Source organism: Colletes gigas, unplaced genomic scaffold (genome assembly GCF_013123115.1).
Source record: "Colletes gigas isolate AHSC1104 unplaced genomic scaffold, ASM1312311v1 Colletes_gigas_Sc00001, whole genome shotgun sequence".
NCBI classification, from domain to species: Eukaryota; Metazoa; Arthropoda; class Insecta; order Hymenoptera; family Colletidae; genus Colletes; species Colletes gigas.
This window is the reverse complement of record NW_025106630.1, coordinates 2,974,465-2,995,753: the sequence shown is the minus strand read 5'-3', so window position 1 is coordinate 2,995,753 and position 21,289 is coordinate 2,974,465. Positions and strand designations below refer to the sequence as shown.

The 21,289-nt window shown below is 39.8% G+C and overlaps 1 protein-coding gene across 5 annotated transcripts in view; it reads right to left on the bottom strand.

Moving 5' to 3' along the window:
• The window catches only part of LOC122397065 (diacylglycerol kinase theta), a 28,226-nt gene extending 7,648 nt beyond the window's left edge, over positions 1-20,578 (bottom strand). For 3 of the 5 annotated variants that reach the window (XM_043395915.1, XM_043395934.1, XM_043395925.1), the window contains exons 1-10: positions 19,286-20,578; positions 13,343-13,422; positions 12,940-13,042; positions 12,450-12,670; positions 10,532-10,703; positions 5,348-5,491; positions 1,643-1,777; positions 1,439-1,573; positions 446-563; positions 144-331 (exon numbers count right to left, since the gene is read on the bottom strand). In XM_043395915.1, coding sequence (XP_043251850.1) covers positions 144-331; positions 446-563; positions 1,439-1,573; positions 1,643-1,777; positions 5,348-5,491; positions 10,532-10,703; positions 12,450-12,670; positions 12,940-13,042; positions 13,343-13,422; positions 19,286-19,421 — 1,432 coding nt within the window. In that variant the 5' untranslated portion in view covers positions 19,422-20,578. Of the gene's footprint in view, positions 1-143; positions 332-445; positions 564-1,438; positions 1,574-1,642; positions 1,778-5,347; positions 5,492-10,525; positions 10,704-12,449; positions 12,671-12,939; positions 13,043-13,342; positions 13,423-19,285 lie in introns of all 5 variants that reach the window. The other 2 variants (XM_043395943.1, XM_043395951.1) reach the window with 2 other exon arrangements.
• Positions 20,579-21,289: the final 711 nt, after the last annotated feature.

The following is a 21,289-nucleotide window of genomic DNA, read 5'->3' as shown; positions in this document are numbered from 1 at the left end:
ACAAATACAAGTAATTAGATGTAGCTACACAATGCTGTGATTAAAGAGTGACGTGAAATAACAGTGGGAACAGTATACTGGGGCAAAAGAATGCAATCGAGTGCAATCGAAGTAGTTTAACTGTTAATAGACGTTAAATTTACCACCGCGGTCCAGAAGAATCTCGCTACATCTATAATCTTCCGACTTGAAATTTTCCAGACCAAATTTCTGGAGTGCCTCCTCGATTAAGTCGGCGATCGTTGTTGTTTCCGTGACAGGTACTATGCAGAATGACTCTGACACCTGTAGCTTGCCTGGATAGACGCGCACTTCTCCAGCTTCGCTATCCCTGTAATCATAAGATCGAGTCCAATTACGTGCAGTGCAATTCAACACTGTGAACAGCACATTAAATCTGTAATAGAAAATATGCAAATAAAAAGGAGACAGGTGTGCAACTTACTTGAATCGTAAGAAGACAGCCGGACGTTTCCCCTCTTTGCGATTCAAGTTTAGAACCGGCGTTGGATCGCATAATTCGGTCTCCTCCGTAGCATACAGGTCGGTGAGGTAAAAGTTGCCTGGATTGAACAAAAAAAAAGAAACAATCATTGATCCCTTTCTAAATAAATTCCAGTGTAAAATGCAACTGCGTTTACGCACGTGAGAGGAACGTTTCCCCTGATACGAAACTATTCTGTTTGTAGTTATCAGTTCGATCGCCACGTGGGTGTGCAATATAACGGTTAACTGCAGCCGTAGGCGTGCATACACGTCTGACAGATTGAGTTCATATAAATGTTATTGATACCTACGTACGCGTACAAATTTGATCTGATACCAGAAACATAAATTTTCCAACGCGAGCGGTTCTTAAGTGTACTATTCCTGTACAAACCACACACTTCGAAACAATATTTGCTCATACGTTTTCCTTTATATTAATTTTAAAAAATACACGTTCTTTATAAAAGTTCTTACAAGTCTTTTTTTTCTGAAAAGATTTATTAAAATCTGTTAAAAAGGAAATTCGTGTACACGCATGACACGGTGAACTTCAAATGTCCTTGGGTTAGAAAATGTGACATTTAATCGAAAAAGCGAAAGCGTAGGAAACTACAACTAACGAATTATGAGCCATATTACCAAAGGTCAGCTAAAGGTCATGGTTTCATGTACGCTTTTTTCGTCGGCCCAAGAACACGGTAGTAAAAAAATAAGGTTTATTTTAGTATCGATTTGTGAGAAAGCTTCGTTTCACATTCTTCGTCCCAAATTCTTGTTTCCTTGCTTGGCTCTTTTGGAACACCAGACGCCATTGTCGCTTGGTTCTTTCTTGATCGGATGTTACGCGATTTACAATTACAAACTCGACAGTTTATTAATGGTCTGACGGATGGATCGTTAGCGGTACAAGTACAATGGACATTTCGAACGATGATTTTGTTCTACGTACTGGGATCTTTCGTAATGTGAAATGCACGAAGCGCCGACGTCAGGACCTGTTCCGTGGTTGCTTGCCGTGGAACAGAGATCACGCGAAATATCCGTCGTCTGAGGGAATTATTGCCGTCGTACACCTTGACCATTTCTATAAGAATACGGAAGATCGGTAAAAAGATGGACCACGTACCAACCGCCTGGGGACTTATCGAAATACCTTCGTCGCTTCTATCTTTATCTTCTTTCTCCTTCGGCGAACGTGGATCGCGACTGTGCGTACCACCTGGTGCTGGTTCGCCATTGTCACGATACCTTGCGTCCGCGCTGCTGAACTCTTCCGATATGCTTCTCGCTGAAAAATGAAATCGATCGTCGATTTTGTAACACGTTAAACTCCAGATCGTTCCGTTCGCGTTCGGTTTTGTACAGCACACCGTCGAAAGTCGGGTGTAAAAATGCATCGTCTCGTTTCTTCAACTACCGTTAAAAAAAATGCAAGTATATTAATACGCTTGGCAGTCATTACTCAGATAACATTAATGGTGTATGGTAAGAGAAGCATCTATAGTAGCTAAGACACTTTCCCGGTGAGTTATTACGGGATCGTTGGACACGGATATGTTGCGGACCAAGTGTAATCCGATTGGACCTTCAACCGGTGGTACTATGATACAGCTATTATCAAAGCGCTAATATATCGAACTGAAGAAATTGATCGTCGGTGGTCTGGATACGGATTCAATGAAACTTACATGTGAGACGTTCGGAAATTTTAGTGCATAATTTTATCGAGATATCGTATTTCGTGGCTCTGTTTCCTCCTAGAATCTGGGAGTATCTGTTCAAAGAACAATCGTAGGTAATTGCAATTTCGAATTTGGAAACGAGAAACGAGCAAGATCCACGTTGGATCGTCGAAGTTCCAATCAAAGTACAGTACTACCTCGCTTCTTGCAATCGAATCTGATACATCTGTTAACAACGTTCTGGCATATTTTTTTCTTTTTATTTCTGTTTTCAGTTACTCGAGCGAAAGAAACACGAAGTATCCCCAGCGCAGATCGGCGCAAGAAGAGGCAGTGCTGTGCTTAAAAATAAACTTCGAGCGTATCGATCAAATTTCTCAAATCCTTGCCTATGTTCTTTCTCGACTGCAAAATGTTATTGCAAACGAGGCATCGCGCCAGCCTCGTTCCGTACCCCGACATTATGCACTAAACGTTTCGGACATTCTACGAGGTGCAAAATTTGTGCGTTAACGGTCTATAGCAATTGCAACGTATGAGATGTTAGTGAGAAGAAGAGGGATAGGGAACACACGCGTTTACATATACTGGCGCTACAACGCAATCCTTTTTTTTTTTTTTTTTTTTTCAAACTTCCAAGAATAAGTGATACCTCTTACCATCGGGCACGATGGGTTTGCAGAACACACATGATAGGAAGGAGATTTATTCAGTAGCATTCTTGCGCTTCGTTTGCACTGCATAGTGGCGTGATAAGCGTCACGGAAATCCAGCGGGCTGAGTGTGACAGTACATGCACCGAAGCAACACATACACACATGCTAGAACGTAAATGTTAACAAAGTAACAAACATTCATAGAGACGGTCAACAACGTGACGCGAGGTGCGGTTTTATTTTCGTGATCGTTCGATTTATCCTACGCTCGCTGAAATGTAAATTGATCGTTATTACGTTGCATTAGAAATTTCAGTGTGTTTTCGTAATACATGAGTCTGTTGGTCAACGAAATGGCCGGTTCGTAATAGTCGACCCTTTGGAGACAGGCATTAAAATTATAGAAAAGACGCGAAAGTTTGGTCGCTTATTTCTGTGAAACATTATAAACTAAAACTAAATAAATTGAAACGATCGTTGACAAGTATTATGGAAACGCTATAACATAGTAAAAAGGCAGATGTAAACAGTGCATGGTATTTTTTTAAGAATACAATTAAGGTAGGAAGAAGGGAATCTGGTTATTAGGTATATAAATGGCTCCTTCCAAAATGGCGTGCATCATGAAGTTACTAAATCATCCTGTATATATTTATGACAAAATTCTTTAAAGTGAAAATTTAAATGTTGCCTGTGCCCAAAGGATTCATTTAAATTATAGTAATTAACGTAACATTTTTTTTATAGGAGAAAGTGCTTTATCATCTGTGGGAGTATGGTTTAGTATTTAGTAGTAAATGCAAGGTTTCTCCGACGATTCAGTTCCACGTGAATAGTACGCATATAAACTTTTTATAAAATTATGTATCCAACGAAGAATCGTGCTAAAATATGAAAATACTCAAAAATGTGATCATTACGCAGCCAGTACAATTTGTAGTATAACAGTTTCACGGTACTGGCTGTGAATAACACATATTTATAAAAAATTAATTTACTGGTGAGATAATCTGTCTCTTATATGTATACGGCAGAGATGAGATTTGTTTAAACCTACAAGTCAGAATATTTAATATATTTCTTTAAACGTACATTAATTAATCAGACAAAATAATTTTAGTCAAGGGAATCACTGAAGTGTTTATAATTCCGAATGAAAACATTTTATTTTCGTCTATTTTATTCTATTAATCTTATCGAAATGTCGATTTGTCTAAGATAGATGTTAAGTACTGAGCAAAATGATACCCATCTCTGACGTTGTACGAACTTCGAACAACTGCGGAAAATATGAGCCTTGTACTTAAAATATGGTGCAATATTGATTTAGAACGTATAAAAGAACAATGTCATTACACAGTGACGTAATATTTCGTTCTAAATCGATTAAAATTTGTGTATTAATTCTCAACTAACAGAATTCATCACTTTAGTAATATATTCTGAAACAAGAAACAATGTATATCTACATGGCACGTAAATATACAAAATATACGTCACTTTAAAGTTAAATTGGCTCATATAATTAAAGCAAGCGCATTAATTGCAGCACTTCGTCAAATAAGACTAAATTAGTAGTTAAAAAAGCAGCACTCTTAAATATATGCTCCTTCGACAAAATAGAACCAAATTATGAACCCTTCCGGTATGGTCAATGAGTATTATCTTTCAAAATCGTTTCGATAAGAAATCGTAATTAAATTCTTCCGCGGCTCTATCGTGGAATAAATTTTTAATTTCCATTTCTTCTATCTTCTATAAAAATATGCTTTCACATGACAAACAAATTGCAAATCGTGTAAAAAGAAAGGTTCAAACATATATTTTTACATATTTCGCCCCCTCTAAGGAAGGTTTTTGGATCTGCCCTGAATTCTCATATCAAAACCGTCCTGGCTCCAGGGATTCTAATCCTAACCCAAGCCTGATTCGGTTTTCAGTTTCGTAGAGTGCTCTACGTAATGTACAATACTTTTTAGCCACAATAACAATTGTGACAACATCTTCAATTTTGTCGAGTGCACAAAGCTCTTCATATTACATTTGATACTATTTTTTTTGATAATCTTCTCTGTACGACTCGAGAGCAGTTCTCTGGTGGGTAACTGTGGGTTGCCATAATCCACCTTTGGCTAACCAGGTTACGGTTAGGGTTAGGAAGCGGTTAGAATCCCTGGCTGACCCACATGTGGCTCAGCGGACAGTGAACGCGTTAATGTTGATAAATGATCGATCCTCGGGTCGTTCATACCGAAAGAGTTTAAAAGACGTATCGTCCTGTAATACATCTTGATACCTTCGGTTGGTGTGGAAAGATCGGAAATAAGTAAATAGCGTGGCAAAGTGATAAAGTGATAAAGTCAAATAAGCGAGATAGATAGATAGATAGAAGCGTAATGTACAAAGAACAATAATCACTACGGCAATGTTCCGTTCTGTACCGTTCGGTTCGCGCTAACATCTCAACATCGATTATGCTCACACAAGACGAATGTCAGATGATGGTAATATTCTAGATACCTCGAACATAAGGAGGGGAAGCATGACAATTTCCATGGCAGCTACGTGGCAAAACTAGTGAAAGGCGCCTCAAAGCTTCGGATAGGCGGCCTGCAGCCCCATTTTGTTCACTCTCAGCGAAATCGAATTGCTCTCCGATGTTATCTTCAAATAGAAGCAAATGGTAGACCGAGCTTTTTATACGGTTACCATTACAAAGTCTGATCTCTACACAATTTTTTCCCTTCCGTTTTTAGTTAATACACGCACACAACGCATGTGTCCGCGATTTAATCGTAGACACGCGAATTCCGCGCATCTCGTCGCAGGCGATCACGGCGCGTTTCTTTTCACTTAACCCTCTATAACCCAAAATTGTGTCTGACTTCTGAAAAGAAATTGTGCAATGAAACATTGTTAAACATCGGCACGGTACAACGACAGAATTTTACTAAGTTTGATTATTTTTTATATCATATATTTAAGTCGTATGATTAATAAAGAAAAATTACATAAATCCTTACTGATTGTACGTAGGGTATGTTAGTATTGGTAACCCCTTGGAGTTACGTTCCATCCTGGTATGACAAATTGTAAATATTATTAGTAACGATAAATACTATTGTGTTGATAAGACCACGACACACATCGATGACAAAATGAAATCGGTCTTTGAAAATGTACACGAAACGTGTGATCTCAGAGTTAAACGGGAGTTATAGAGGGTTAAACCTGTATTTCTGTTTTCCATTAGTTTCTTCTTTCTTGCGGCGTATACCTATTTTTTTATTGTTACTTGTTAATCGGTTTAGGGCAGAACGCCCAGCACGTGACATGCTCGATAAACAAAATTCTATTGGCCATTTATACTGAGTTTCTAGCATAGGAAACAAATTATAATAATTTTCTCGAAAATTTAGTCATAATCAAATAAACTAAACATCAGAATATGCATCAGCCTCTATTGGAACACGTTATAATAATCTGATAATCGTAAACTGAAAACTTTCTCTCGAAAAATGGCGGCTGAAAAGTACTCGAGAGTTACAATATTCAAACTGTTCAACTTTTAATCAAGCGAATGTAACTATTTAAATTACAAAGTTATACGGTAGCCAGACACTTACAATGATGATACGTGTAAACTGCATGTACGTTAAAATAGAAAATCGCTATGAAAACGTGAACCTGTATTGTATCATCGACAAACGTGTAATTGGCGTGCTACACTTAAATCGCAAACACTCAGTGTGGTGCAGCGACACACGACACCAATTTTTATTTCAATCGTCATTCACTATTTTCTAGACACAGTAAACGTAAAAAAAAGAAGAAGTATTTTCGTCTATCTATAAAAACAAAATCAAATAAAAATAAAAAAATATAAAAGCTTGGAACTCCGTGCTTGTTTCATCTTCAGCGAATGCTCAACCAATACCGTTTATTACTATATCTATTACCATGACAATTTAATTAAATCCATTGTTCCATTTTTTCATTCTCAGATAGTAGCGTTTATCCACGGTTGCAAAGTACATTAATTTTCCCGAATGTTCACCAAGAACCCCGTGTAATAGTAATCGTCAAGCAACATGAATTTACGTAGTAATCGTAAATGTAATTACGCCTATTAAATGCACATCGATGATAGCGATTAATAACAGCAACAGCCACAGAAGCTATAATGTTCACAAATATACGCAAACTAGATACTCTGATCGCAAACTTATCTTCGAGAAATTTAAAGGTATACTGCAGTAAAAGATACGTTTACCAGCGATTCTGATGAAAACTTAAGCACGTCATTCAAAGTGTTGAGTAAATACTATGTATTGTTCGTTTAACGTAAAGATTACGCGCGAATGAACAAAACCACGTAACCGCTACAGCGCCATATTGGTACCAGACGATTCTCCGAATAGATTCGGATAGAACAGAGTTTAGAAAAAATTTCATTACCTTCCAAAGATGGTTTTGCAATCATATTTACAAAATTTTATCGCTTTATCTTTACGTTGAACGGCCAATAAAGTTTAAAAATTTATCTCCGTACTCGTGGGACTAATTTTTAGTCTCCGTATACGAATCTAAATTTCGTAACATTTCTTATTGCTGACTTACTTTTCCCTTCTTATAATGTTATGTATCTTACGTTTTATTTTGATAAATTAATTTCTAAAAGCGGAACTACTTTCTTGTTCTTTAATTTTGCCCGTAAATATTGTGAATTTTCCAAAGAGTCGAAATTAGACGATCGAAACTCGTGCGTTTTTCGATGATAACCATGCTAGAATTAACTTTGATCGACGAGTGGTAATATTATCTCGCTGAAATGCTAAATTAAATCGCATTTTATCTCGAGTATACGATAAGAAGTGGTGCTCTGTACTCTCCATATGCAATATTATTTATAAAAGCAGCAATTTGCAATAGTGGTCACCTTTTTATCGAAAAATTGATTTACCTCAACGTGTTTTACGGTTACAATTTTTTACTACGAATGCGAAAGTTTGTAATCGTTTCTAAAAAATAAGTAGAGCGCTTATGACCGTAGTCCATTCCTTTAATACCTCATTATGTCAAATTCATCTCGCAAGGGACGTTACCCAAGTGTCCGGAATCGATTTTGTTCTCCTTGAAATATATCTTACGGCACGAAAATTTAAAAGACACGTAAGTACTTTTGCTCGATCTCGCATTTGAGGGTTCAAGTAGCCCCTTGATAATACAAAATTATCATTTTGCAAACGACGAGTTTCTTCTTGATCATTTTCTGTATTTTAGAAGAAATACAGATTACAAAGCAGTCCAATTAATATTAATTTATACAATTGATGGCATCAGCTAAGAAAGTCGATAGCAACAGAAGGGGCGGAAGCGGCCATTTCGCTAAACCAGGACCACCCGTTAAGGGAATATTCTACCACAAAACGCACATTTTTAGGTTCCTTTTGATAATTATTTGCCACAGAACTATACAAATATCTCTAATTGATAATAATTTTCTTTTTAAAATATACTTTATCTATGAAATATTTTCCGAACGATTATTTCCAATTTCTATCGATGATCTTCCAGAGGCTGTTCCGTTCCTTTAAATTTCACATTGAGCGTAAATAAAAAGATACGCATCTCTTCGATTTTCGTGCCGGACGACATATTTTCGAATCGGAGTCAGGTGTTTGACGAAACGTCGGGCAATCGTCGAGTTTCCGTTTTCACGAACCTTTATCCACGTCGTGTGAAAAGCTGAGAGTGCGATAAACTGCAATACGGCTGTATAGTAATCGCTAGAGAAAAGTATCTGCAGGAAATTAGAGAGACCTCGACAGAAGACTCGAGCGACGCAGGGAACAGAAACTAGACTCGTGACAGAAACAAGTTCGATAGTTAAAAAAACCACGAACGGGGAGGTTCATATTTTATTCAACAGATTGAATTGTGGCATGCTCAGAAGAAGGAAACACGTATAAATTATAAAATCGAGTAGTGTTCTTACACGCGTACCAATGAGCGAATGCTGAACATCATGCAAAAGATTTATGTCTAAAAAGAAAAATCGATAATATTTATACTGTTATTTTTCTTCACGTCGTCGGTGCAGATAATGAAGATTATCTTATACGTTACGTTCTCCCGTTATCTCGCGATACAAGATAACGATCACTATCGTGCACGGACTAATTTTTTTCCTAGCGACTCTCAGTATTCATTTTGTCCAAATGCACGTACACGTTTACGTAGGAATGATTCGATCAGAAGAAAAGAAGAGAAAACAGTGAATATTGCGTGAAATTAGGGGGGAAAAAACTTCTATTTGCGTATGAGAAACATATAAAACGTGATTGTTCTATCTAAGTCTAAAATATCTTGCTATGATATATATCACTGCTATGAGCATAGGCGTTTATGCGTCGAGTACAATGTGATATTTCGTATGACAGTGTTCTTTTCTTTTTACAATGATCCATCGAATATTAACAACGTGACGTTCGTTTGAAGAACCCGGAGAAGGTATATTTTAGAATCGAGAAGCTCGATCGCCTATGAAAGTCGAAACACTCGAATGGAGCCATTATTTGTTATCTGAGTTTAATATACTTAATATCATCGATATTTTAAGATTAGATTTTAAATATTTGCACGATCGAAAGAGTTCCTTCGAGTTTAACATTTCGTGGGAATGTCAACCCCTTGTTCAAATAGGTATGCAGCGACAGAATAAAAAAAATAGAAAATAATAAATCATTTTCAGTCAAATAACACTGTTGTACGGTTTCGTTGAAAAATTTCGAAATAAAACGTGTTTAAAACCGTCATTGCTCAGAAATGCGTTTGTTAGTTAAGGAATTACTTAACATCATTTATTAGAAATAAAAATATTTGTAAAAGCAAAAAGTACGTTGATTCTTATGCGTTTCGTAAACGAAACAAAACCGTACGTGTCTGTTTAATTTATTTTCTAAAAATATGATTCATAATTCTGCTCGTATGCGTGAAATAATTAAACCACATGGGATCTTCGCCGTCATGGGGCATGAAACCACAGAATAGGATTAAAAAGGTTAAAAGACAGGATTACCTAAAATGGCAGGAATTAATTCAATTAAGTGAACGAGTTATTTACAAAATAATGAGGCTCAGATCCCTGGTGGAACCCGCGTGAGCGTCTAAGGATTAACTCTTCTATCTGAATGCTATTTTCATTACAGTACAAAGGGAACGGCCATGGTGCGGCGCGGAAGAATAAGGCTAGCCTTACAGCGTATCTTTATTTTTGTAAAATGAAAAAGAGATATTAAAAAATACTAATTCTATTGCAAGTCGTTTATCTTTGTCTCTATCTTTTCACCGCGATATTAAACACGTTTCATTTTCAAATTTTTCTATGGAACGTTCGAATTCGTTTCATAAAAAAATATACCTATAGATTTTTAATAAAATGAACTACCAACTGAGAGAAAAACGATCGTTGTCGCGATAATTCTCAGAATCAAACGTTTCCTTTTTTCGAACTTTTTTCGTAACGCCGAGAAAAACGGGGAGATATCTGCGATTCCGGTCTCAGGTGACTCACCCTGTATATATACAGAATATGTACATGTATGTGAACGTAACTTCATTCCACTACTTGGTATGCACGGTCACGTGTTACGCATTCCCTAATCGATAGTTTTGATGTTTATTTGCACAATAGACACTTACGGCAGGAATACTCACGCGTCAGGACTTCTTTTCGACGTACTTGTACTCCGATGATCGCCTCCATGGGAACCTCCGTACGTGGAATACTGACTGCATGCGGTGGTAAGTAGATTGGTTCCAAGTTCCCAAAGGTGCATTCTTGCGGGATATTTTTATAACAGTATGAGTGCAACTGCAATCAGACAATTGCAACGTAAACCGTTAGCAACGCGAAAGGAAATTACGGTTATCGTAGCACTCATTGGAAATGCATAAGACCGTGGTTTCCCAAACTTTTCATCCTGAAAGTTACCAGCCATTTTGAAAGAATAAAACTCCATCGAAGTAACAATTGAAACTCCTATTTTTACAAACATTTATTTACCTCTTATTCTTATCTGGATGCGATCAAAAGACTATAATAATTATTTTTTAAATAACCGAGGAAGCCACTAGGAATACTCTAGTTAAGTTACAGTGTTTAAAAACAATACGTATCCTTTATCTTTGGCTATTTCATCCTGAAAGTTACCGGCCATTTTGAAAGAGTAAAACTCCATCGAAGTAACAATTGAAACTTCTATTTTTACAAACGTTTATTTATCTCTTATTCTTATCTGGATGCGATCAAAAGACTATAATAATTATTTTTTAAATAACCGAGGAAGCCACTAGGAATACTCTAGTTAAGTTACAGTGTTTAAAAACAATACGTATCCTTTATCTTTGGCTATATCATCCTGAAAGTTTCCGGCCATTTTGAAAGAATAAAACTCCATCAAAGTGACAATTGAAACTTCTATTTTTACAAACGTTTATTTATCTCTTATTCTTATCTGGATGCGATCAAAAGACTATAATAATTATTTTTTAAATAACTGAGGAAGCCACTAGGAATACTCTAGTTAAGTTACAGTGTTTAAAAACAATACGTATCCTTTATCTTTGGCTATTTCATCCTGAAAGTTACCGGCCATTTTGAAAGAGTAAAACTCCATCGAAGTAACAATTGAAACTCCTATTTTTACAAACATTTATTTATCTCTTATTCTTATCTGGATGCGATCAAAAGACTATAATAATTATTTCTTAAATAACCGAGGAAGCCACTAGGAATACTCTAGTTAAGTTACAGTGTTTAAAAACAATACGTATCCTTTATCTTTGGCTATTTCATCCTGAAAGTTACCGGCCATTTTGAAAGAATAAAACTCCATCGAAGTAACAATTGAAACTCCTATTTTTACAAACATTTATTTACCTCTTATTCTTATCTGGATGCGATCAAAAGACTATAATAATTATTTCTTAAATAACTGAGGAAGCCACTAGGAATACTCTAGTTAAGTTACAGTGTTTAAAAACAATACGTATCCTTTATCTTTGGCTATTTCATCCTGAAAGTTACCGGCCATTTTGAAAGAGTAAAACTCCATCGAAGTGACAATTGAAACTCCTATTTTTACAAACATTTATTTACCTCTTATTCTTATCTGGATGCGATCAAAAGACTATAATAATTATTTCTTAAATAACTGAGGAAGCCACTAGGAATACTCTAGTTAAGTTACAGTGTTTAAAAACAATACGTATCCTTTATCTTGGGCTATTTCATCCTGAAAGTTACCGGCCATTTTGAAAGAATAAAACTCCATCGAAGTAACAATTGAAACTCCTATTTTTACAAACATTTATTTACCTCTTATTCTTATCTGGATGCGATCAAAAGACTATAATAATTATTTCTTAAATAACTGAGGAAGCCACTAGGAATACTCTAGTTAAGTTACAGTGTTTAAAAACAATACGTATCCTTTATCTTTGGCTATTGTATGAACCTGTAAAGTTTCATCAAAGTCGCGTAGGTGGAAGGAGAGGTAATTCGTGGATGTTCCTTGCAACTCGCGAGATGAAATTGCAATTTAAACAGCAATATTACCGTCATGCCGCACCACTCGCAACGAAACCCGGAAAGGCACTCGGTAGAAAAGCAGCTTTTCTTGCAGACAGCACATTTCGAACTGCTGGGAAGATTGCCTTCTCGCCAGTGATGAGTGTGTTTTACCTGCGCCAAGTCCTTCTCAGGCAAGTACGTGGCGTTCTCCTTGCAGTCTGCCACGGCAAAATCCTGGCACTCCGTGTGTACGAAGTACTCGCATACTGAAATCAGAGTCGCCACCAATCAATATCTGCCCTGGAGCTTTATTCACGTTTGCACAAAAGTGTGGTTGTTAACCCTCGAGTGACGGATCTTATTGTCTACATCATAGTAGATACAAAGTCACAAAATTCGAAACGTGGTAAACGAGCAAATTGAATATAGGTTTCATTTAAACATGAAATGAGCCTCCCTTAGTCACTCTTGTAACATAACAACCACGTATTCAGAGAAATAACGTCAGAGGAGCCGATGCATCACGAAAACTTACTTTCACAGTGTACGGATAAACTATCATCGAACCGTTTGCGACAGACGTTGCAGAATTTTCTTTTACGATGTACCTGTTCGGACCAACAGTGTGCACCCGGGTTCTGTAACAGAAATAGCATCGTTCTCCTTTATCCGTAACTTTTAAATTATCTGAATCTTCATTTGTTAAAGTCGCACGACGAGGAAAGGATGACAAAAAGAGTGAAATACATGGATGTACGATCGCTGCAAGTGCCAGCGACGATGTCGAATCCCATTGTGTGTCGAGGTTTTGAACGGAACCGCGACACTGTGCGGCAAATGTGTTCTCACCGGTGCGTAAATATAGGTCGCCAGGAAGAAATTCGCTCGTCTCCAGCCGCACAAAAGGGCCAGGAACAGAAACAGAGGGTATTTCTTACCTTAATGAGGCTTGCCGCGACGCTGGAGCAGGGAGAGACGACGGCCTTGAGACAGCGGTCGTGCACCACGAAGTTACAAACTGCAACAACAAATACGAGAAATATGTTAAATATATATTCAACCCTCCTAAGTTACCTATAGGGAACACTTTTTATAAATATATAAAAAGGGACTTTATTGGGACTTGCTTCCAGTAACAACCCAATGCTACTCTTCACAACAGTTCCCAAAATGGACGCACGACCCCCACAGGGTTACAATTTTGAGTATTTTTAGAGCAATTGAGGAATTATGGAATGCTGTTCTAGAAGTAATTGGATTCCAGTTGTAACTAGAATTATTTCCTTTTTATCCGTAACTTGTATTTCAACGCATTCGATTTATTTTGAAGTGCAGTCGTACCTCGATAAATGCAACCTCGACGATTGCGTGAAAACCTCATTCGTTGCATTATGTTAACAAGTGGAAGGGGTGGTCACTTAGCTACGAGTGAAGTTGGAGGTGGAAGTAACAGGTAGTAGTAACTATAGGTGACGAGGGTGTACTGTGTAAGTGAGGCTCCTTATTGGATTGGTTACCTCGATCAGTGCATAAATCTCGATACTTGCAGAAACTTTCACCTCCGTTTATTTGCAATTATCGGGATTTCACTGCAAAACATTTTAATATAAAATAAAATCATAACGAATTGTTTTTAAATAGATTAATTAAATCAGATTAAAAATAGATACTGTAGATTAATATATAAATAATACAATTATTACATCTAAAATCGATCCGTAATACTGACGGACCTAGTAAATCAATCTGTTAATAAAACAGAAAGAATTTTGTTTTTTTATGATTTTTCTTTATACCGTCGGATCTATAAATAATAGTAAATTATAAATAGTTATTCTAATTAGACTGTTTCATGTAATAAATTCTATGAAACGATCGAGTACGAAAATCAGAAATTTGAGAAAGATGAACATTCTTTGATTCGAAAGCACCGACTGAACAAATATTTAATACAATAAACTGTTAAATAAAATGTATCCCGCGTACACTGATCCAACTATGATGAAAAAAGTCTGCTTTACTTATTTTAAGCTCTTGAATCAGAGCGTGAAACCCTTCGCTGCTTTTAAACCCAATAGAGACTACATAATCGTACGAGTATACTAAACTGTTAACGTCTCACGAGTAAAATGCAACACAATAGTAAATAAACGTTATATACTTTAGTCTGACTCGGTACTTAATAATAAACTTTAACGTTTTTATAAATTTCACAATAAAAAAAAATTTGAGTACTGTATCTACGGTCGATAATTGGAAAAAAGAAAATTGTTAAGTATTTTGCAGTCGGTGCATGCCAATGAATATTACGCAGTTAAATATTTCATCAGTAAGAACCGAGATAATATTAAATTTATCATTGGTTTTCCTTTACTGTTATTTCTGACGCAAATATCGATTTATTGACTCTTAACATGTTATTTACGAACCCTTTAGTTTCCACTAATATTAATAGCAGATATGAGTTGCAAAACCTTTTAGAACATATATTGGTTCGTATCGATATTCCATTAAACGTAGTATTATACGGGGCCGATCGGAAAATGTAACTTTATAATAAGAACGCTTAGCTACGGTGAAGTAATGCCGTTGTTGCGTCGTCGTTCTTTGTAAATTACAGAATAATTATGTAGGCCGACATTTTATACGGTAGATTGACATTAGCTAAATTCTGTCTGCATTTTTAATTGAATTAATTATTCATTAATTTTTTTTTCATTTGTTTTGCGGCTATTAATTATGTGTCGCAATTAAATATATTTTTTCATACTGTTATGACTAAACGTTCGGATAAAAATACCGGGAGTGTTAAATATGATATATTTTTTTCATCTTCGACGTACAAACGAATCTGATACGGTTTATCCTTCGCGAACGAACTTCTCTAATTATTTCGAGCAGCGTATCTGTTCGTTACATCGAAAAGAGCAATCTATTGTAGTTAGACAGTCCCTTTGCAAAGTTTTCAACTAAAGTCCAGCATCAGTTCGCAATGCAATGTCTAGCTTTTAGAGTTCGCGCTCAATTGTGGAGTTTACGATCTGTTTGTTATCTTCTCTCGACAATAACGAGCCGTCGAATGCATTCGGGATACGTACCATATGTACACACTTTTCATAACACAACACTTCGACAAAATCGAGAGAAGAAAATAATTTACGACTCGGTCTTTGCCCTTCCATCGCACACTTAGCGCGTTTCGTGCCAAATGGGTCACTGGTGACCCGTGGTACTTATCAAATGTTCGTTTGGTAAGCAAACATATTCTTCGACACGATGTTCAAGGAAAACAGGAAAAATAAAGACTGTTGAAAAAAAAATTGAAACGCAACTGTAAATTTCGTATCCACGAAAATAAAATTTATAAAATGTACGATAATTCGCCTACCGTTGCTTTTACAGCAAACACGCACGCAACAAAAGTTGTTGCAAGTTAAATTTGGAAACCTTTATGTTCTATAGAAATTTTCGATAGAATCGTTAGTAACCGAGATATCGACCCGACCCTTCCTGCCTATAATACCCTACGAGGGTGAGTAGCAGAACAGCCCTATTTATTTGTGGCCTAGAAAATAAAACGAAGAACGTCGTACATCAAGCAGCGGTGAAATAATTTTTGCGTTCAAATAATATTTTCGAACTCTGAGAACATTGCATAATTCAGCCAGCAATTTATTATTGCAGTCTAAATTTTAAGGATCCATCGAAAACTTGGCATTCTACTGAACGCGTTAACCATTGAATAACTGGTAACAGAACATTTTGTAACAAATAACGATAACAAATTACTATGCACTTATTATAACTAACTTCGCTAACATTTCAAATTTTCAGTTTTAAACTCCGTCGATGTTACTTCCACTTTCAGCAATTATCGAAACAGGTAGAACAACACAAGTCCCGCTGCCTACACTATATTTCCGGGTTGCTAAAAATAAAGCCAGCCTTGAAGACGCGATCTGTTATTCCACAGTTTTCATCATATGCTTTTTCATAAATTTCTGATTGGCGTCACGAGGTGAACGACTGTTAATAAGTTGAACGAACCGACGAAAATAAAAACTCCGACAAGGACCTTGGAAAAGCCTAATTTACGAAAGGAAATTGCAATCTGCTTATAACCATCGACTAACGCCGTTCTCGGTTTAGAAAATTCCACGTTCTTCTAAACGTTGTACCGTGTCATTTAATTATTGTAATACTTGAACGAAAACGAAGAAACGCGATCAACGACAGGTCAGATTTGCAACACGCAGTTCCGCCAGTAATTTAAAGATCTATCGAGGTCCGTGGTATCGTCGTTTCGAATCGATCGCCCCTCAAAATCCCGCGAAAGCTAAAATTAAGATATCGGGTCTAGAAATATTCCGAATATTCGTGCAATCGCGTCGTGACGCGTCGACCAACGGCTCCGAGTTTTGTTTGTGAATTTACTCTGAGCACATGGTCAGTCAACTTTTTTATCGTCGCACGTCACGATAAAGAAAGGGAAGGCACGGAGGAAATAACATCGATGGAAGTGTATCATTGATCAACATAGAGAACGGTTCGGTTTTCCGTGGAAGAACGACGTTTTGGCGTGCATGTGGATTCTAGGAATCGAGAGCTTCGATGGCGTTGGCGTGCTCGTATCGAGCACGTCGATATGCTTGCGTGGTCTACGTATTCCAGATCGACGATTCTAAACGCTTTGGACACCGTCGCGCTGGCTTTGAAAGCGTTGTTACCGAACACTTTCAATCGGTTTTTACCTTCGTCACATCGATACGCTTTGGACCCATCTTTGGGACCACAGTTGGCTCGAACAAAGAATCTACTCGATTAACGAGGGAAGTTACACGAACGACATCTTGCTTCTACTGTCCAGAGATGGGCAACATTTCCTAGTCCTAAAAATTATTGATGCAAAACCGTATTTAAACGAATTTTAAAAATGTATCTGCACCGTTGGTGTACCGGGATAAATTGAATCGCTACCGTCCATAGCTGTTAATATAGATTGTCGAATATTGGTTGCCAATTGTTCGTACGTAAATAGATTCGGTGCATAAACATGCGGTTGCGCTTGTTTTTTTGAAGGGAACAAAGTGCATTCGCGTCGAATCGTTTCGATCGACGAGATCAAAGTTAAAATTAAAATTACACCGTGGCCAGCTTGAAGGAAAATGCGTCTCAACGATTAATCGTACCGTGTCCAAATCGATCGATTCTGAATTTAAACACGCCCGGTTGCGCCCAAAGTTCCACCCAGACGCCTAAATGCCGGAATCCCGGGGTAGCCAAACTCATGAATCGAGCCGATTGTTCGATTAAACAATACAAAGTTCGGAAGTGTTCACGGATGCTTATCCTTTACGGCCTCCGCTCGTCAACGAGCTCTCTGTCCCCTACTCGTCCCCACTCCAGGTTCCAAGCTAACCCTCTCGTCGTGTACCCCTTCCTTCTGCTCTCTCCAGAGTGTAACAGCTACCCCACAACACTCCCTCCCTTCCCCCCGCGATCAATGCTTGTGAAAAGCCTCGATGCGCGCGCCCTCGCCTAGAACCATCGCACGCCAGCTCGATTTCCCTCAACTGTTGAGTCCGCTGGAATTTTTGCGGCCCCGTGTCCCGAAGGCGGATCCTTCTGGGGGGCCACCCGTTCAACACGATGCCTCGAGAACGACCAAAAGGTTTAGGGGGTGACGACGAGGACATGGTCGTCGGTATTGTCTTCTTCCCGTTCGCTCTGCCCCATCCTGCAAGGGGTAAACACTCGAGCAGGAGTGTGCGCAAATCGCGACGGGGTGGATAATGTGGCGCCCTGTTATCGGGCTCCAAAGATGGTGGTAGCTTTGGACCAAACGAGAATCTTCATAGACGAGAAAATAATTGCGTAAAATCCTCCGTCGACGAATATCTATTGCAAAAAATTTAACTGGCAATTTAATCAGTGTTCGACGATAACTATGTAATTTTATGAATTTAAATATTTTCTGAAGAATCAAAATTATAGGGCCAACCGTTTGATTTCTGAGTAAACTGATGTATAAATTTTTGGGATCGGTTCGATTCCTTAACGCGATCTCTGAAAAGAAAGCAACATATGCAAGTTGGCGCGAAAGCGTCCCTCCCTTTCTTTCCCGAGCTCCCGTGTAATCGTAACGAACGCCTCGGATTATTTTCACAGACGCGTAATCTGTTGCTAAAACTCCATTAGATGTTTCGTCGAAGCCTAGAATCGGCGTTCGGCGGCTTCTGGATGAACGTGCTACCCTCTGCACACACGGTGAATGGACACTTGCCATTCATCATTCCTGGAGGTCAGCCAGTTTCAACTTTGCACGCCGACCAAGGTTTCGGAGCCCGTGAAAAGGCGGGACGAGCGTACTCCGGGTGGCAATGCGCCGCGTATTCGATTTCGTTACCGAACGCGCTCATATCGATCGGTCCTCCGGCTTGCGGTTTTTCTGTGAAAACTTGCTCGGCGTTCTGGGACTGGTCGGCTCGTCTCAGCTTTCTCTTTAATCGACGGGAACGTGTACGTTCCCCGAACGATTTGCTAACGTTTCCACCCAGAGTCTGACCCCCCAAAAAAAAGGGAAGAAAAAGAAAAATCTATCGGGAGACTATTTTTCGGGACCCAGCGAACTCGATCGTTTACAGAATTTCTCGATCAATGCGCATGTCTCGAGCTAACCCGACCAGCCTAACTGGCGATACAACTACCCAAACATTGCCCCTTTGACGATGACACGATGACAATTCGAGATTGACACGATAACGTTCCGTCGCATGTACGGTTCTCCCGATCGAAAACGCGTCTTTGGTTACTAGACGCGAACCTAGTGTACACACACGATAATGGGAGAACGGGGCTACGAGAGGGTGGGTGGTACCTACCTTCGCAGATGTACCCCTGCTGTATGAGGCCCCACAGCGTGTCGGTGCAGCTATGGCAGTACGTCCGCTTGTGAAACGTCTTCTTGCTGAAGCTGTGCCCATGGCTGGCTGGAGTCTCAGCCGAGACCGACGCCATGTTCCCCGTTCCACCGCGGCACCGCTCACGCCAGATTTTCACCGTGAAGCTACACAGGGCGCGCCGCGCGTCGATGACAACATAATTACACGGCAGCCACTACGTGATCTCGAAACCGTACGCGTACATAATTGCGTAGCTGCAGCTGCACCCGCGGCTGGCTGCTCGGGTCCCTCGCGTCGAACCGTCGTCCTCGTCGCCGTGCAACGTGCCTAACGCGCATTATTCCCGAAGCTGCCGCCCCTAGGGCCGACCGACCGGCACGGCACCGTACGCGAGACCGAGTTTCCGTTTAATCGTGCGCCAGTCAGCAGTCACCACTGTTTCGCGGCTGACCATCACCGTCGTCGGCCGCTGCTACTGCCGCCTCCGCCTCCGTCGGGAGCTTCACTCGCGGTACGACGATGCGGGTGTCGCGTTCGCGCATCCGAGCCACGGAGCGGGCGCCGAGTGGCCGCACTGACATCAGCCCCTTCGTCACCACCGACGTCCAGTGCCGGAATCATGCACGGGCCAGCCGGCGTCCACGAGGGAGCCCCGTCGGGGGTCCCTCGACTTCTCCCGATTCTTTCCTCTTCTTCCTTTTTTCGACGATCTCCTCGGCGTTCGCTGTACACGCCCTCCGCGTTCTCGGGCCGCGTAAAATTCTACAAAGATGGGAATTAGTTCGGTCAGGTCACGCGAGACTCGGCGGTCAACTGCGTACACAAATTTTCTAGTTCTTTCGTTGTACACGGCGACATGATCCCGATCGCACCGAGAGTCTTAAACATTTGCGGCACTCGAGCTACCCGGAACCGTTCACATTTTACGCGAATTTCGGTTACGTGTTCGCGATCTACGGCGAAGATCAGGGCACTGAGGTGCAGTCGTCCGGTACCATCGCCTTCGTCAGCGACGTCGGAACGGTGCGCGTCGCGACCTCCCGTAGTCTCGAAGCGCCCAGTTCGAGCGCAACGACGGCGCCGCTCCGCCCCACTGTACCGTCTCGAGGCTCGGCGCGGTTCCTCGGTTCCGTTTTCGGTACACGCCGCCGACCCGAGTATCGACTCCGCGCTCGGTTCGCGAAACCAGCTTACGCCAAGTCCGTATAACGCGTCGACGGTGCGAACGGGACGTATTTTCGACGCACGCAGCACGGCCGCTTCGAGACCGTATCGTCGACTCGCCTCGACGACGTCAAACCGACGACACCGGAGCTCCGTCGACGCGGTGTGCCCGCGCACATCGACGCGGCCCCGCAGCGCAACGCGCTTATACGTTTCATGCGTGCACCAGCCATTTCGCGTCGAATCGCTCGTCGGGCAACCTTATCTCGACGAACTCCCGAGGCTAGGCGCATATCGACTTTCCGTCGACAGAATTGTTTAGTCTAGTCCACCATCGTCCACGATTTCATCTCGACCGAACGGTTCTGTCGCGAAAGAATTCACGAAGGACCGACGAACGACGAACGCCATCGGTTGCGACAAAATTAAACATAAAATTGTATCGGAATGTTTCTCAAACTTTAATTGTTCTCTAATTTCTTAGAGAAGAATTAAATTAGTTTTTTAATATGCAGGACATTTCAGAAATACTTGCAAATACTTGAGAAGCTGAATTTTACATCGAACTAAAATATATCCTACGTATCTTAACTTTCGAGTTATGGATGACTAAAGAATAATGCACGAAACATCCATCTCGTGCCTCAGCGCACGCTCTTACACGCCTCAACATCCAATCTCGCGCTCGCTGTTAAATGTCAGATGTTTCCTGAACAGTCTCGAATCCATTTCGTGTCCTTTCTTGCAGTACATGTACACCATTCGCTTGCGTCGAGTACACGATAGATTTCAAATGACTCGAGAAGCAAAAATCTAACG